Genomic DNA, 17,597 nt, shown 5'->3' on the forward strand with positions numbered 1-17,597 from the left:
TTGAAAGAAATGTATTTATTTTTAATAATTTAGTTATTGCCAATTATTTTTTATTATTTTCTCCCCAATTTGAAATGACCAATTATTTTTAGGCTCAGCTCAGCTCACCGCTACCACTCCTTCGCTTACTTGGGAGGGCGAAGACGAACACACGCTGTCCTCCGAAGCGTGTGCCGTCAGCCGACCGTTTTTTTTCACACTACCGAAGTCCGCAGGCACCCGGCCATACTACAGGGGTCGCTGGTGCGTGGTGAGCCGAGGACACCCTGGCCGACCTAACCCTCTCTCCCCCCGGGCGGCGTGCGGCCAATTGAGAGCCGCACCCTGGAAGCTCCCGTCCTCGGTCGGCAAAGGAATAGCCTGGACTCTAACTCGCTACGTCCAGACTATAGGGCACATCCTGCACTCCACGTGGAGCGCCTTTGCTGGATGCGCCACTCGGGAGCCCCAGAAATTATTTCTTTAAAGATTCTTTAAATACACCTGTGAATGACTTTAGCAGTTAGTTTCTTTATTTTGCAACCTTCTGCATTTCCATGAGCTCCTGCATTTGACTTTTCTGTTCCTCTGCAAAGTCTTTCAATTTAAGTACTACTTTCTCTTACAATATATCATTTTGTTTATAATGTGCTCTTGGTTTGATAGAAATGTAACACTGCAAAAGTACCTCATTTTAGTAAAGTTCTCTTATTCTAACGTCCCCTTTCTGCCACTAAAGAAAAGGTTTAAAGTTTTTGGTGTAGCCTACTACGGTGCTTTTTCAGCCGAGATACACTGTGAAGCCTAATCTCGCAGAAATAGCAAAACTATATATATATATATAAAAAACAGCGTTACATATAGTTCACCTTTAACACAGTGCTATTTGTCCATTTTTTTTTAAAATGCAGTTAAGAAAATATTCCTAATGTAAGACTGACTGAACAAACAACAATAAACTGAGTGTTTAGAATGTTGCATGTGATGCTGCAGATTCAGTTAGTTTAAAAGGAAAAATACTCAAATAATTACGCTGTTAATTTAAATAAACTATAATTTTTATGAAAAAGAATGCACACCGATAGGTCCAATATGTGGGGAAATCACACCACAGTCGCTGCACTGGTATTTTACCTACGCCATTTTGAAATGCCCACCGAGTAAGCTCCTGGGAATGTTAGCTAACGTTATGAAGCGCTCTCGGTGTGCAGGTCGTTCAATAGAAAACACCACGTAATGCTCTGGAGCGCTCTGCCTATTGAACGCACCCCTGTTAACATTAGCTAAAAACAATGCAACAAAAGTGGCGACAATTTGAAGCAGAATACATTTACTGTAGAATGTTGCTGTTACAAGCATTTAATAATTAATTAGGGTCCTTACGTTTTTAATATGCAAATATGACTTTTAACACTTGTCAAGCGTCAGCATTAAAAAAAGAAAAGATGCGTTTGCCTCTACTAGTAGCTAATATATAAGGCCTTTTCGTGTATTCAAATATGTAATATGCTATTCGAATAGTTTATTTTCATGTAATCAACTTCACTAACCCATCCCTAGTAATCAGGAAAAACAAGTGCAAATTGCCTCTGTTTGTGAGCATTGATTTCCCACAGGTAACCTTTTCATGTTTTAGTGTCTTACAAATATCAGATGTCTTGGATTCTCATTTATTACAATCTCCCTAAAAAGTTTTAAGCCACAATCACACTTAAGCTAAGTTAAAAAATGACAATAAAATAAGACTTCAACGATTGCATTTTTGTTGCACTGTAAACAAAGATGCATTAAGAGGTACTGTAGTTCTAAATGACTTAATTTCAAGTCAACTATGGTAATATCTACTGGGCCTCTGTTACACCCAACTGCTGGAGAACTTTAACATTGCATGTTTTTGTTTTGAATGGTTTCCTATCTTACATAAAAAAAAGTTGTGTCAGTTGTGTCAGTCTTCACATATTCTGTTATATATGTGTTCAGTATTCAAGCTTGGAACCACTGGGGACATTACTTGCATAGAAATGCCAGCAGAAAAGCAGTTAGTGCACCTAAAAAAAATCTATAAAATGTTATCTTAATGGTAAGGCTTTTTTGCTTTGTGATTAGAGCATTAGTATACCACAGCAGAGATATTTTAAAACCACTCTGAGGGCAGCTGAGTGTTTAATGGGAGAGAAGGACACAAACATTCTTGGTTTAGTGAAGGAGATTAAAGGGGTTTGGATGGGTCTTTGCTACCGTAAAAATGGTTTTATAGGTCGCACTGGAGTAAAAGCCACTCCCCCTTTTTGAGACTTCAAGTTTAGGAAAACACAGTTTTTGTGTTGAAATTGCTTTTTTTACAAAAGATTCTCAACACCGATAACCCAACACAAATAAAGATACACAGGTTTAGTTTTGAAATAACCCTTGTTTGCAACATTTTATTCCATTATTTTTTTTTAGGTAAGCTGCTAGAAACTATTCCGTCTTTCAAAATGTCTAAATAATTGGTCAAAGTAAATTTAAATGCACTGTCAAAATGGATCAAATATAGATATTGTAGCGATCCGTGCATTTGTGTTTATGGACTGTATCCCCTGTCTGTTTGCATGCTGTGTGTTATTCCCTCCGCGCTGTATTCTGCCATTGCTTGTTTACCTTTTGTACATGTGTTCCCTCCTGTACCATAGACAATAGTTTCAGCTGCATTGGCTTTTACAAATTCAACTAAACAGTGCACCATCTAATAACCAGTTAACAAAACATACTAGTGTTGCACACAGTGAAGTACAATTGCATTACATGTCCATATATTAAAATATATTAATTTTGTATTGTTAATCTGAACCATACACATACTTTACAAGTGTACCACTGCATTGCACCAACATGTAGAACAAGTTACAGTATGTATTAAAGTCATTATAAGTACTGCATTCAAACAATGTTTTCTACATTGGGCCATAAACAAGTTCCTGCTCCATCGGCTTGTTTTTCGTCTCCAGTCACGTACTGCGATGCATTTCAACAACAACGCGCAATTTCAAACCTGTTGTGTAGCATTTTTGTTTTTTGTCCTACTTTATCCCGTGTAACCAAGCCTTTGGCTCTCGGGATCGTTGTGTACGAGTTATTTGACCAAACACAGGAATTTTTTTTTTTAAATCGCGTACTTGCACACTTTTATTCACACAATAAAATAAACAAACAAAACAAAAACCTAACTCCAACCGGGACTGCTAAACTAAAAAAAAAAGTTTTTTTCTTTCTGATTAATCCTAATCTGACACTACTTGACGGCAGTCCCAGGTCTCCACAGTACGTTACTGATTCTGACGATTCCGAGGTCTCCTCACGGCTGTACACAGCCTTCACCACAACAGCCCTCACTAAGGCGTTTCCCCTGCCTTTATGCAGGGCCCCATTAAAACAAATTGGAGCCAGGTGCTTCGCCAGACGACTCCCCCTATTCTGCCACACCAGTCTCAAAAAGCATTGCAGTTACAACACACTCAAACGTGATCAATTTACTCGGCTTTCTAACCAATAGCTGTTTGCTACAGATCCCAGGGGCGGGTTTAGTCTGAATGTTGACAAATCAATGGCTCGGGAGGGTGGGAATAAGGAAATTCATAGAGATTGACAGCTACTGTTAACAGAGAAGCAGTATAGCTATGACGTTTTCATTCTGAAAGAGTCTGAACTCTTACCTTTAACATTCAAAGTGACTTTGGGTATTGAGAGGAACAAATTAAAAATTTTAATTAGAACAGTGGTTTTGTGTAAGATCCTGAAAAAATAATCGGGATGTTGACAGTTAAGTCGCATATGTCGCACCGGTGTATTAGCCACTCCCCCCTTTTAAGGGCCTCGAGAAAATGCCTAGAAATCATCAGTTTTCCCAAATGTGACTCTAAAATTGAAGGGAACTGGATCTAGTGTACAGTATAGTATACTGTATGGATCTTACTGTAAGTTATTGCTTAAGGCAAGGTGGTGTGACGACGATAAAAACTTATTTTTCAATTATGACACTGTCTTGCACATTTAAAATGTAAAAGGTATGTCTTTTTTTCAGAATCAGATGCAAGTTTTTTATCTGCTTTCGGAGATTGGTTTTCTCAAGACTATAAATGTTCACTCTTGGGTTTTGACTGTATTGACAGCTGAGCTCTGAGTAAGACCAAACTGTATTGTCGCAAATCTCCACATGTGGAAGGCTTCCTTTGATATTTACTGTTTATGTACATTCCAACAAACCACTGTAGTACTGTAGAATGAAAAGCATTTGTAATTGAGGCTATCTGATGCACACCACCATATATATCTGTACATACAGGTAACAGTAAAGAGCCCTGAGCATTGTGTTCCTGTCTCTATTTCCCTCTCTAGTGCAGTACAATACCAAACCAATGAAGATAGTCTCTTTTTTGCTACCTGTCAGTAGAAACAGACTTGACCTTTAGTGCGTTAGGATGACTTGATGTGCTCGGAAATTTCAGCTGTAGCAGTAAGTTCTTGACGTAAGAGAATCTTTTTTGGCTTACACAATCACACTGTACTACGTTGGTAGGAATTTTCACTTTTATCCTCTCTGTAAAACTTAAATTATACTCCTGAGAAATTATTTTAACCTTGGAACTTGCAGAAATAATTCCAATTCAGCATTTTTCTCCACTTTGGAAAAACAGATTTGGCAGTGGGCTGATGCTTTGCCTGCATCGTCAGAGTTTATTTCAGGAATTTCGGTTTCTTAATGCAAAAATAGATGCATTGAACGCTTTTATTAGCGACTGTTGTGGACGAATCATTGCTAATTGCTCTCAGGACATTTCGCGGGGACCTTGTACTGTATACTGCAATCACATGAGTCTAATGGTTCGGTTGCATAACACTGGCTCATACTGCTATGAAATATCCTTGCTACTGTATGTAGCAACAATGACAGGCTCTTTTTATACAAGATAATAGAAGCAGCAATATGAAGAATAGGGAAAGCACAGTATTGTTGTTCATAGGGCGTAACCAGTGTTCTTTTCTCATCAGTGTTTCCAAAGACATGAGTAAAACCATACTGTATATAGCAAAACCATAACCAGCACTTTCTTGTGTGATGTTCACCTGGCCCCTGCAGTACCATGGTAACAGGTAAAGGTGCATACTGGATTGAATATGGGACTCACCGGTTCTTCCTGGACAGAGATAGGACAGTCTTGCAAAACTGACAAAACTCAACAAAACTTTGACCCCTTCTGACAATAAAAATATATACTAATTGAAAAAAGAAAAATACCAGAGGGAATACCTACAATAGCTTTGTGACAGAAAGCCCTGGTTGACCCTTGTTTCTTATGTCTGTAGTGCAGTTGGTAAGTAATGTTTTCCTTTGTTATGCCATGCTGCTGAGGAGCTGATATTTTGGTGATTTATCATTATTTTCCAGCCAGGATGCGCAGTTTTAAAAAAAAAAAAATATATATATATATATATATATAAAACCATAATTTTAAATATGCCACTGTATCTGATTCTACATGCATTAAACCATTAGAGAATTCCAGAGTATTTATTTTTTTCCCCTTAATTGAAGTTGTCAATCAGTCGGTGGTTCTGGATATTCACAATTCGCAAAGTTTCCACAGGGCTTCAGTACCATGGATAGCGTCCAGTGCTGAACAGGTATGTTAATGGATGACAGGCGCTGCCTTGTTGATAAATATCACCTCCATTGGACACTGCTGATTTTTTGGCAGCCATTGATAGTCTAGGCTTCACACCGCATGTTAACTTCTCAATGCATAGCCATGGCCATACTCTTGATTTGGTTTGCACATATAGTTTGGGGATTTCTGAATTAGAAGGCCCTCTCTGATCACAAGGCTATACTACTAAATACGGGTATTCCGTTACCTCCTTGTAATAGCAAACGTATCATAACATTTCACAATCTGTTACCCCAGCTAGTCAGTCTGAGGGTTTATAAAAATGCCTCTTTGCATGGAGCAACATTATTTACAATGACACGTTAATGTCTATTCTTGACTGTTTAGCTCCTGTTAAAACTAGGACAGTCTCCTTTTCTCATTCATCCCCCTGGTATACTACAGAACTTCACACCATGAAAGCAGCAGGACGCCGGCTTGAACGGTTGAGGAGGAACACTGGACTTGCTGTTCATGCACAGGCATATGGACAACATCTACTGGCATACAGGGATGCTCTCAATGCTGCTAGATCCATCTACTATGCTAATCAAATTGAGGGTAGCAGAAGTAATTATAGAACCTTGTTCTCCACCATTAATAAATGACTTGATCCAACAAAAAACTCTGTTCTGTCTTCCTACTGAACAGTGTAATGAATTCTTACTCTTCTTTCAGGAAAAAATTAGTAACATTAACAATCAAAATGTTTTGGGTGTCACTGGCACATCTCTTTGTTGGTTCAGGTCATATCTGTCTAATAGGAAGCAATTTGTTATCTGAGACAACTATAAATGTGATACTGCCCCAGTTACACAAGGTGTCCCCCAGGGCTCTGTTCTGGGACCGTATTATTTAGTATATACATGCTTCCACTTGGCCAGATTGTTCGTCATGGTGTTGGCTTTCATTTTTATGCCGACGACACCCAGATCTACCTACACACTAAACCCAAAACTGATGTGGCGAACACTCCTCTACTCAGTTGTCTGTCTGATATCAAGCACTGGATGCAGCTTAATTTCTTAAAGTTAAATTGTGACAAGACTGAGGTTATGCTAATTGGCTCCCAAAAACTGCTGCGCAAGGTCATTGATTTTAGTTTGGCTGTGGAAGGCACTGACATTAGAGCTTCACCTCAAGTGCGGAACTTGGGTATTATTTTTTATTCCACCTTATCGTTTGAAGCTCATGTTAGAAATGTCACTAAAGTGTCATTCTTTCATCTGCGTAACATTGCCCGGTTACGATCATTTTTGTCCATCTTCTGCTGAGAAATTGATTCATGCATTCATCTCCTCAAGATTGGACTACTGCAATTATCTTTTGACTGGGGTTACTGTTTAAAGTACTAAATAGTCTTCAGTATGTGCAGAATTCTGCAGACTGGGTTTTAACTCATACCTCTTCTTGTGAGCACATAACACCTGTACTGTATAAACTGCACTGGCTCCCTGTGAGGTATCGGGTTGACTACAAAATTCTGCTCTTACCTATAAGGCCTTAAATGGTGTTGCCCCCATTTATGAGAGATCATTACATTCCAACACGCAATTTAAGATCCATGGATGCCGGATATTTTATTCAACGTAGGACTAGGCACTGTACTATAGGAGACCAAGCTTTTTGTGGTGCCGCCCCGCGACTATGGAACATGCTGCCCAGATCTATTCGGGATTCTGAGTCTCTGGATATTTTTAAATCTTGCTTAGACACACCTTTTTAAGATAGCTTTTTTCTGATTTATTTTAACTTTTTTTTTTTTTTTATTGAACTGATATTTTATATGTACCTTTGTATATTGTATGTTTGTATTGTTGTTCTTGTACAGTGCTTTGAGTCTGAGAAAAGCGCTCTATAAATAAAATGTATTATTATTACTATGACACATATAAGAATAGGCCCTGCTTTATTATTGACAGTTACTAGTCTGTCAATAATGACTGCATTGGGCCATTCCAGGTTTTATTAGCAGCTTAGTACAGTAAAGAACTAGTCCGTCATCTTTCTTTATTTCTCTTTCAGCTAAACCAGGTGGACGGGTGAAATGTCAGTACTTCCCTGCAGTGGATAAAGTTCTCTTTGTGGACGATTATGCAGTGGGATGCAGAAAGGATCTCAATGGCATTCTGCTGTTGGATACAGCTCTCCAAGCGCCCGTCACAAAGCAGGAAGATGTGGTTCAGCTAGAGTTACCGGTTACAGAGGTGTGCTTCCTTATTTATTACGTTCTGTATGTCAAAAAGGGTGCAACCTTTTTTGTTATCTGATCAGTTCACTAATTAGGAACATGGTATAACTATGCATTTGTAGGTTGCTCATTGTATGGCTGGTAATATGCACATTTGTTGTTACATGATAAAAATGCCTTTTGAAGTTGTGATTGCTTGTCTTGTTGCTGTTTTTTCTGGGAGACAGAATCTTTCCTCACTATACAGATATAATTGCATACTCTTGTAGATTTGCATCCATGAAGTTGTTTATAATTTTTACACTGTCTACTAGGAATGCTCATTACAGGTTATTTACAGAATTTTAGTACAGACATGAATAAGTATGCATAATAACTGCTGACAAGTGAAATGTTATGTGTTCATCAGAAGAATTTCATTTTAGCTAGTGACTGACTTGTTTCATATTTTATCATGATAATACCATTGGAGTACTCCCATCATAATGATGATAATTGTGTTATTGTAATGTTGTTTTTTCCAGTTTTCACTTGGCTTCTGAAATTTTATTTTACAGTTTTAGTGGTGGTGTATTTTATATTGCTCACAAAAATGTGTGATATATTACTATTTACATTTTAAATGTTTTTAATTGTTTTGTCTTTTCAGGCCCAGCAAATGCTGTCAGCTTGTTTGGAAAAGGTAGATGTATCAAATGCAGAAGGTTACGACCAGTTCATCACACAGCTTAAAGATGGGTTGAAAAATACCTCCCATGAGACGGCAGCAAATCACAAAGTTGCAAAGGCAAGTTTAAAAAAATAAAATAAAATTATAATAATAAAAAAGGTTGTAATCTGTGTTTACACTGTATTGTAAACTAGTACAGTGGCTGAAAGTGGAAGCTTTGTATATACCCTGGATAGCAGTCAGCTGATTAAATGAAAATTAAATTGCTTCATGAATTGTTTCTTAAATATTGCACCAAGCCACTTAGTTTTTTAACAACCTACAAATCGATTACAAGCCCAGTTTAACTACCAAGCCTCAAAGAAGATTACTAACCCAAAGGGAAAGGTCAGTCTTTGCTGGGTTGTGATTAATGTGCTTGAACACCATGTTAGCCAGATTTTAACTTCTTAGGGGTCTATTCATAAAAGGTTGACATCTGTCGAAATGAGAAAACAGGAGTATGTGATCGAATTTCGTCCATAGCTGCCTATTTAACAACAGTTGCTATTAATAAGAGATCATTCAGATGCGTCGTTAAGCCCCAGCGATTTTCATCTATGAAGGCATGTTTTTAACGAATTGAGAGAAAGGTTAACAATTACCTCATTAGCATAACGTTTTCATCGCTCCTGAGCGTCAACCTGCTATTCATAAGAGTGAACGACAGCAAAATGCTGTTGATAGCTCACACAGGGTAGTGCTGCGTAAACATAAACCTAAGGTTCCTGGGGTATTATGGACTCGTGGCTCGTGGTAGGGGTGTTGAGTGTTAGTGAAGCACTACGTAAATTACAAGTTGCGCACGCAGACTACGCTGTGGGAGCTACTCTGTGGGCGCTACGCTGTGGGAGCCTTCTTTCTGCAGCTATATACTCAGTGTTCGAAAGTTTTTTTTTTTGCGCACCACAAAATGAACCATTTTGTGTACAGTGTGCAATACGGCGTGAAATGTTCACTGATTCATAAACATAAACTCGCCCCTGATTGGTTCCCTGCTTTAAGTGGGGTTTTAATAATAATAATAATAATAATAATAATAATAATAATTGAATTTGTAAGATTGACATTTAAAGTTTTTAAAATGATGATTATTATTATTATTATTATTATTATTGTTATTGTTATTATTGTAATAATTACAATATTATTCAAACATCCTTTTTTTTTTGGTCCTGCAGTTAGGAATGGAAATCTTATGTGTGCGTATGGAAATGTGTTTACCAGCGTTGCCAAACAAAACAAAAATACACATTTATTTAAAAAATCCTTTTTTTTTCCTAAATTATTACTTGTCCTGTTTTTTTGGCAGACGTGATGCATCGGAATCAGGTTTTACAAACTGCCTGTGACTGGCAGCTGCAGACTCTGGTTTTGCTAGTTCTGTCGTGGATTCCATTTTTCTTTTTGCAACAGCTACCAGTGCTGCCCAGGGTACATTAATAATGCGGATGATTTTCGTTCTTGGACGACAGTATACCCCTTCATAAAGTGCTTTGCGACAGTCGCACGTTTGCTCAGATCATTTTATGAATAGCAATATTGATGACTTTCATTAGTTTTAAACAGAATTTGTTTATTACGACAATCGGCAAGTACTTTTAACCTAGTCTCCACATGATTTTCAGCGATGTGTTTAGTTCATGGCGTTTTACAGAGCAAAAAAAGAGTTGTAAATGTCTTGATCACTGCTGAGCTGTGCTGGGAAGGGATTACATTCTTGATAAGTGTAATTAAAATGATCAGGTCCCAGTAATTTGATTGATATTTTCAGATTTGTGTGGGGGTTAAGTATGATTGATACCTTTTTAATGTTACCCTTTTCCTTTTTTCTTTACAGTGGGCAACAGTTACGTTCCATCTTCCACACCATGTGCTAAAATCCGTTGCCAGTGCCATTGTGAATGAATTGAAGAAGATCAATCAGAATGTTGCTGCCTTGACTGTAGCCTCGTCAATAATGGACAGGTTATCCTACCTCTTACCAAGTGCACGGCCTGAGCTAGGGGTGGGCCCTGGGCGCTCTGTAGATAGGTAAGAACTAGAAGATATTCTATTTGAACTTTTTGAAGGTGGTTAAGCCAGGAGTTACGAAACTTTCATTGTTAAAGACCCCCCCCCCATGAAAAGAAAACCACCTGTCTATACTGCCTGCTTTTAAAGTATTCTTCATTTTATTTTCTAGATCTCTTATGTACAGTGAGGCAAACAGGAGGGAAACGTTTACATCATGGCCTCACGTAGGGTACAGGTGGGCACAGCCTGATCCCATGGCTCAAGCGGGATTTTACCACCAGGTAGGCAGTGTAAGGACCCCCGATTTTTACTACTTTTTTAATTTACTAATTCATTTTTATTTGTTTGAAGCAGGGTAGCCCATCTGAGACACTAACTGCAGTGTCCTGCTTTCAACCAGTCTTTACAGCAGTGAGGCACATGGAGATGGAAAAGGTCACGCAGTGAGTCATGGAGTCAGCTGGGAGCCTGCGAGACTCTTTATATCTGAGTCCTCTTACCACTAGAACACAATGTTTTAATTGGACCAGTTGTAGTCAAGCTGTGTAAAACAAAACGTACACATATGTAATTGTTAAGATTTTGATGGGGGGGGCAGATATTTTAAATTAGTGGGGGTGGGGGTTAAGTCTCCCCTGTTTGTTTCTGGGCTTGCTATCTTTGCATCTGTATTATTGTATTGTAACAGCTTTTCTCTCTTCATTTTAGCCTGCTTCCACTGGTGATGATAGGGCGATGTGTTTTACATGTAGTGTGTGCCTGGTGTGCTGGGAGCCTACGGATGAACCTTGGTATGTGAAAACACAAAATGCACTTGTTAGGATTTCCAGCAGTGTGGAGTAGTGGTTAGGGCTCTGGACTCTTGACTGGAGGGTCGTGGGTTCAATCCCAGGTGGGGGACACTGCTGCTGTACCCTTGAGCAAGGTACTTTACCTAGATTGCTCCAGTAAAAACCCAACTGTATAAATGGGTAATTGTATGTAAAAAAAAAAATAAAAAAAATAATGTGATATCTGTATAATGTGAAATAATGTATAATGTGATATCTTTAACAATTGTAAGTCACCCTGGATAAGGGCATCTGCTAAGAAATAAATTATATATATATATATATATATATATATATATATATATATATATATATATATATATATATATATTTATTTTTTTTTTTTTTTATAACGTTGTTTTTAAATATTTGTTTACTTTTAGGTCAGAGCATGAGAGACATTCCCCAAACTGCCCCTTTGTGAAAGGTGAACACACCCAGAATGTGCCGCTTTCTGTGACCCTGGCAACCAGCCCAGCCCAGTTTCCCAGCAGCGATGGGTCAGATAAGATCGCCTGCTTTGGATTTGGGAACTGTCCTCACTTCCTAGCTGCTGCAACAAAACGAGGGAAGATTTGTACATGGGATGTATCAAAGCTGATGAAGGTAGGATTAATAAATGTTTGCTGGTAAAACTTAAGGAATGCTGGTCAGCATTGACCTTGTTCCCATTAAAAGCAGCTGCATTTGCAAACAGGACAAATTGTTGAACTGGCTATATGGAGTTAATCAGAATTGTGAAGGGTCTATGACATTAGCATGTGGAGGTTGCTTACATGCTGATTTCTGTATTCCTAGGTTCACTTGAAGTTTGAGATCAACCCTTATGATCCAGCAATTGTACAGCAGCTTATTTTGTCAGGAGGTGAGCAAGGGTCGGGGACGGAATCCCGAAGACCGACTCTAGCCTGGTTAGAAGATTCTTCCAGCTGCTCGGATATACCAAAACTAGAAGGAGACAGGTATGTTACTGTAGTTTATATTTTTATGCAAGCATACAATGAAAGTTTTGAGATCTTTTCTCAGTTTGTTTCATACAAGTTTGTTTCATAGAGAAGTGAAAATTAGGCAGGCTTTAACCGTTTGCGGTCCTATGTCGGACATTACAATTTTCCCTTTCCGGGCCAATGTCGGACCCTGTCCAACATCATCAAAAAGACATCAAAAACAGGTCTCTAGTCGTTTTTTTTCCGGAAAAAGCCAAGAAAACCATTCAATGGCCGAGTGAGACTGATAGGAGCTGAGAGAAGCTGAAAAAAAAGGGGTGGATCTGAGCAATACACATAGCCCCGGCACCACAGAGATAACACGGCCATAAACAAACAAGATAGCTGCTTCTGCATCCAGCGCTCAAAGAATATCGCGTACATTTGCAGAGCTTTTTGAGATGTTATAGTAATAAAATAAAGACTTGGATTGCATTATTGAGGACTTTGGTGATAAAAAAACGAGTGATCAGGAGATGATTTATCGGTATGCACGACTATGAAGTGGTATGTGAAAAATACAGTGAACAAGGGGTGGTGCGGGGCTGGAGATGCAGTACTGTGTGTCCTGTTGATATGCAGTGCCTTTTAAACCTGTTTTACTGTGAAAAAAGTACTGTGAAATACTGTGAAAATAAATTGGACCTGACGCGCCTGAGACGTGCTGAATAAAGGGTTAAAGAGGTTATCAGCATGTGTGCACAGTGATAACATCAGTCTGTGTCAAAACCTGCAAGTGTAGTAAGTCTGAAGATATGACATACAAAATGGCTGACTATTTTATGTTTATCTAAAATCCTGCAAATTTGAATTGGGGGGGAAAAAAAAATGTTGCTAAGCTTTGCAAAATAAGGTAACAAGGATTTAGCAAAGATGAGGGAGCCGAGTTTCTTTACTCCTTAGAAATAGTTTTTGGTGTAGAAGTATTGCAGCCTGTTTGTTATCATGCCTTATCAGACAAGCCCATGATCCTATCAAAAGTAATGGAATTCTACAGTTGTGTAAGTTTCATGTTTAGTTGGGTTTAATGTGTACACACATTATTGAAATAGTTTGTTTAAAGTTCCTAACAGCGCAATGAACAGTGGAAATTAATACAACAGCCATGCACTATATTTTATTTTAAAATAATGTGTTATGCCCCATATTAACAGGGGTCCATATTGCTATGAAATAAAACCAAGTATTTTGGAAAAAGTAAATGCGAACACACACACACACAAGTAGGGCTTGAAGTTTTTAGGTTTTATTTTTAATCAGATGACGTCCCTTTGAACAAATTTAGCTGATTCTGTTTCATAATTAAACTGTTAAAGCGGTTAATGACAAAATAATCTTTGCTTTTACCTTCATGTCTTGCCTGATCCCTTTTTAATTTAATTTCAAACAGAGCTGATAAATTACGTGAATTGTTCATCCCCAATCCTTCTTTTAACAAGCATTTCATTTTTGCAGTCGCTTAATTTAACGTTGTGTTTTTGTTATTTTCCACACTAGTTTAACAGGGATGTCCTGACAGATTTTTTTAAGCATAAAAATGGATACCTAGTGCAGAGTGTCCACTGATAGCAAGTCAGTTGTCAATCGGAAGTTTTTTTGCTAAGCAGTCGGCATCTTCAGGGGATTCTCATGAAGGTCACCGATTTGCATCTCAGCCATCTGATTGTACGAGTAGTACAGTGACCAAAGCAGTTGCAAGCAGCAGTTATGCAGAAAAACGCAAACGAAAAATACATTCTTATAATTTTGAATGGGAGATGAAGTATCTGTGGCTTGTTTATCGAGACGGCAAGATGTACTGTAGTGTGTGAAAGAGCTGCTGGGCAAAAAAAAAAATATATATATACACGTGAATGTACAGATTTTCAAGAATCTTTGCTTAACAGACACAGACATGGCGATGCTGTTGCTGTTATTGGAATGCAGAAAAATATGAAAACACAGGTAGATGAAGGCAACAAAAGGTGCCTAGAATCTGGTCTTGGTGTCACGCGAACGGTCTACTGTTAGTATATAACAAAAAAAAAACAAAGTGTGTCTTTGTTCATGTGTATATCTATAAACAGACAGAGATTGTTTAAACTACTATATGGTGTAGAGTTTAAACTTTCATAAAAATGTACCAAAATGCACATCCCTAGTAGCCTTTGTGTTAACAATAGTTTAGTATTTGATGATTTGATGGACGGCACGCCAAAAGCAGAAAAGCTAACTCAACCTGTGAACATATATGCCTATTATGGCAGTTAGATTTATTTTTTTCTAGTTGATTTACTTCATTAATATATATTTTAAAATCTCAGGAAAATGTGCTTGTAATGATACTGTTTGCTGTTCTTATCCTGGAAGTGGATGTTTTGTCATTATTAAATGATTGTATTCCGGGGGGCTCCTGAGTGGTGCATCCGGTAAAGGCGCTCCGTGTGGAGTGCAGGATGCGCTCTATAGCCTGGACGTCGCCGGTTTGAGTCCAGGCTATTCCACAGCCGACCGTGGACGGGAGCTCCCAGGGGGTGGCGCACAATTTGCTGAGCATCGCCCGGGGGGAGGGAGGACTAGGTAGGCCAGGGTGTCCTCGGCTCACCGCACACCAGCGACCCCTGTAGTATGGCCGGCGCCTGCGGGCTTGCCTGTAAGCTGCCCGAGAGCTGCGTTGTCCTCCGACACTGTAGCTCTTGGGTGGCTGCATGGTGAGTCCGCAGTGTGAAAAAAAGCGTTCGGCTGACAGCACACGCTTCGGAGGACAGCGTGTGTTTGTCTTCGCCCTCCCGAGTCAGCGCAGCAGTGAACTGAGCTTAAAAAATAATTGGCCATTCTAAATTGGGAGAAAAAAAAAAATAATAATTGGCAACGACTAAATTTATAAAAAAGAAAAATAAAAAAAAAAATAAAAAGTTTATTGTATTCCTTGAGTTTTGACTTTTCCTTGGTGAAGGGAAGTTTGGCTTCTCACTGCGACTATGATCTCATCTTTCAAAGTATCAGGAAATTTGAGGTTTACCTTACAAATGCCAAGTATTGTCTAATTGTATGGATTCAATTATTATAAATACATTTATATGTGGTGTGTGGTTTTTTTTTTTTTCTCTACAGTGATGATCAGCTGGAAGACTCGGACAGCGAAGAGCATTCCAGATCCGAATCTGTGACAGGTATAGCCTAATACACTTTTATACTTGATTGCAGTCAGATAGAGTTTTAAGAGTATTGATCTGAATTAGTTCCACTGCACTAGGTGTGTCTGACCACACTGTTTGTGGTCAGACACACGTAATCCAATCTTCTACAAATCAGATGCCTTTTTGTCATTGCAGTTTATTTTACATAGCTTACAAGTAAAAAAGGAAAAGTGCCTAATTCTGTCTCACTTTTTTAAAATTGTATTTTAAAATATTAAATTGAAATAAGTTTATTGTATGTCATTGTACAAAGATCTGGTTTTAAATGTTTTCCCATTTCCTGCCTTAAATTTCATTTGTGTGTCCACTAGGGCATACATCTCAGAAAGAGAGCATGGAGGTGAACCTTGGCATCACAGCATTGAGTATCCTCCAGCAACCTGAGAAGCTGCAGTGGGAGGTTGTAGCAAACGTCTTGGAGGACACGGTTAAGGATCTAGAGGAGTTGGGTGCAAATCTTTCACTGGCCAATGCCAAGAGCGAGAAAGTGAAAGAGAAGCACATGGAGCACCACAACATTCCCTTCCCTTGCCTACTAGCTGGGGGGCTGCTAAGCTACAGGTCAGCTGTGGCCTCTCCCCTTGGCAGCAACTCTCGGCGCTCGCTGGACGGTTTGTTGAGGACTCCGGGTGAGAATGCATTGGAACAGTGCTCGATGGACATCGAGTCCTGCAGTAACTCGGAGCTGAGCTTACCCTTGGTCAGGAGGACTATGCCTGTACTGCTGCTCTACAGTATCAAGGAGTCGGATGAGAAAACGGGTAAGGTTTTTGCACAAATGAACAACCTGATGAGCAAGAGCTTGCACGACGAGGGCTTCACGGTGCCCCAGATCATTGAGATGGAATTTGACACCCACGAGCAGCTGCTGCTCCAGGACCCCCCTGTCACTTACATCCAGCAGTTTGCAGACGCAGCAGCTAACCTCGTCTCCATGGACTCCGACAAGTGGAGCTCTATGGTACCAAAGCCTGGGACGTTGGTCCAGTGCCTGCGGCTGCCCAAGTTTGCAGAAAAGGAGAACTTGTACGTGGACTCCATCACTCCCTGTGCTGACGGAGTCCACCTGCTCGTAGGCCTGCAGTCCTGTTCTGTGGAGTCCCTCAGTGCAATAAATCAAGTGGAGGCCTTGAATAACTTAAACAAACTGAACTCCGCCCTTTGCAGTAGACGGAAAGGTAACTTTGAACCCATCCCTACCATAGCTAATGGTATAGGTATTAATGTCATGAAACAAGAGTCCCCGACGGGCACTCAGACTCCTCTTATTATCCCGCCAGAGCAGAGGACTGTGAGTGGAGGCTATCTAGTACTGTATAAAATGAACTACTCCACACGGATAGTGACTTTGGAGGAGGAGCCGGTGAAGATCCAGCATATCAGAGACCCCCAGGATGCCATTACCTCACTCATATTGCTTCCACCTGATATTTTGGATAACAGGGAGGACGATTGCGAGGAGTCCTTGGAGGAAGCACCTCCTGTCTTTAAAAACGGGAACGGAAAGGAAAAGAAAATGGATGTGTCTGGACTTGGGCACCTAGTGGTTACAACTCAGGGAGGATTCATCATGATTTTAGATTTATCCAGTCTGGAGGTTTTGGCCAAAGTGGAACCACCTAAGAAGGAGGGCACTGAGGAGCCGGATCCCTTTGTCTCTGTGACTTACTGCTCTGGGACGGACAGACTTTGTGCTTGCACTAAAGGTAAAAACATTTGACATTCAATTGCTATTTAATTAAACAAATTTAAATTCATATCAACAGAAGTTACTATCACTTTAAACTGTTTAAGAACCAGTGACTGAGCTAATTATCCCCTGATGGGGATGCAAAAGTATGTATGTCAGACTTCTGTATATATCTAGAGAACTTGTCCAATTGTGTATGTGCATATATCAATTTCCAATATTGGTACAGTGTACATTTAAAGTGCAGAGGCTCTAGGGCAAATGACAAGCTCCTGTAATACAATGGGCAAAAGTGGCCTTTATACTTTCAGACTACAGTAATTTGTCGCATAT

General features: G+C 39.3%; 1 protein-coding gene across 12 annotated transcripts in view; it reads left to right on the forward strand.

Moving 5' to 3' along the window:
* The window catches only part of LOC117402834 (baculoviral IAP repeat-containing protein 6), a 183,476-nt gene that overhangs the window by 9,495 nt on the left and 156,384 nt on the right, over nucleotides 1–17,597 (forward strand). For 9 of the 12 annotated variants that reach the window (XM_059023827.1, XM_059023834.1, XM_059023833.1 and 6 more), the window contains exons 3-11: nucleotides 7,689–7,870; nucleotides 8,504–8,641; nucleotides 10,404–10,597; nucleotides 10,749–10,869; nucleotides 11,288–11,370; nucleotides 11,793–12,015; nucleotides 12,208–12,371; nucleotides 15,489–15,547; nucleotides 15,886–17,280. In XM_059023827.1, coding sequence (XP_058879810.1) covers nucleotides 7,689–7,870; nucleotides 8,504–8,641; nucleotides 10,404–10,597; nucleotides 10,749–10,869; nucleotides 11,288–11,370; nucleotides 11,793–12,015; nucleotides 12,208–12,371; nucleotides 15,489–15,547; nucleotides 15,886–17,280 — 2,559 coding nt within the window. The remainder of the gene's footprint in view (nucleotides 1–7,688; nucleotides 7,871–8,503; nucleotides 8,642–10,403; nucleotides 10,598–10,748; nucleotides 10,870–11,287; nucleotides 11,371–11,792; nucleotides 12,016–12,207; nucleotides 12,372–15,488; nucleotides 15,548–15,885; nucleotides 17,281–17,597) is intronic. The other 3 variants (XM_059023830.1, XM_059023837.1, XM_034004368.3) reach the window with 1 other exon arrangement.

This window comes from Acipenser ruthenus, chromosome 5 (assembly GCF_902713425.1).
Source record: "Acipenser ruthenus chromosome 5, fAciRut3.2 maternal haplotype, whole genome shotgun sequence".
In the NCBI taxonomy this organism is placed as follows: Eukaryota; Metazoa; Chordata; class Actinopteri; order Acipenseriformes; family Acipenseridae; genus Acipenser; species Acipenser ruthenus.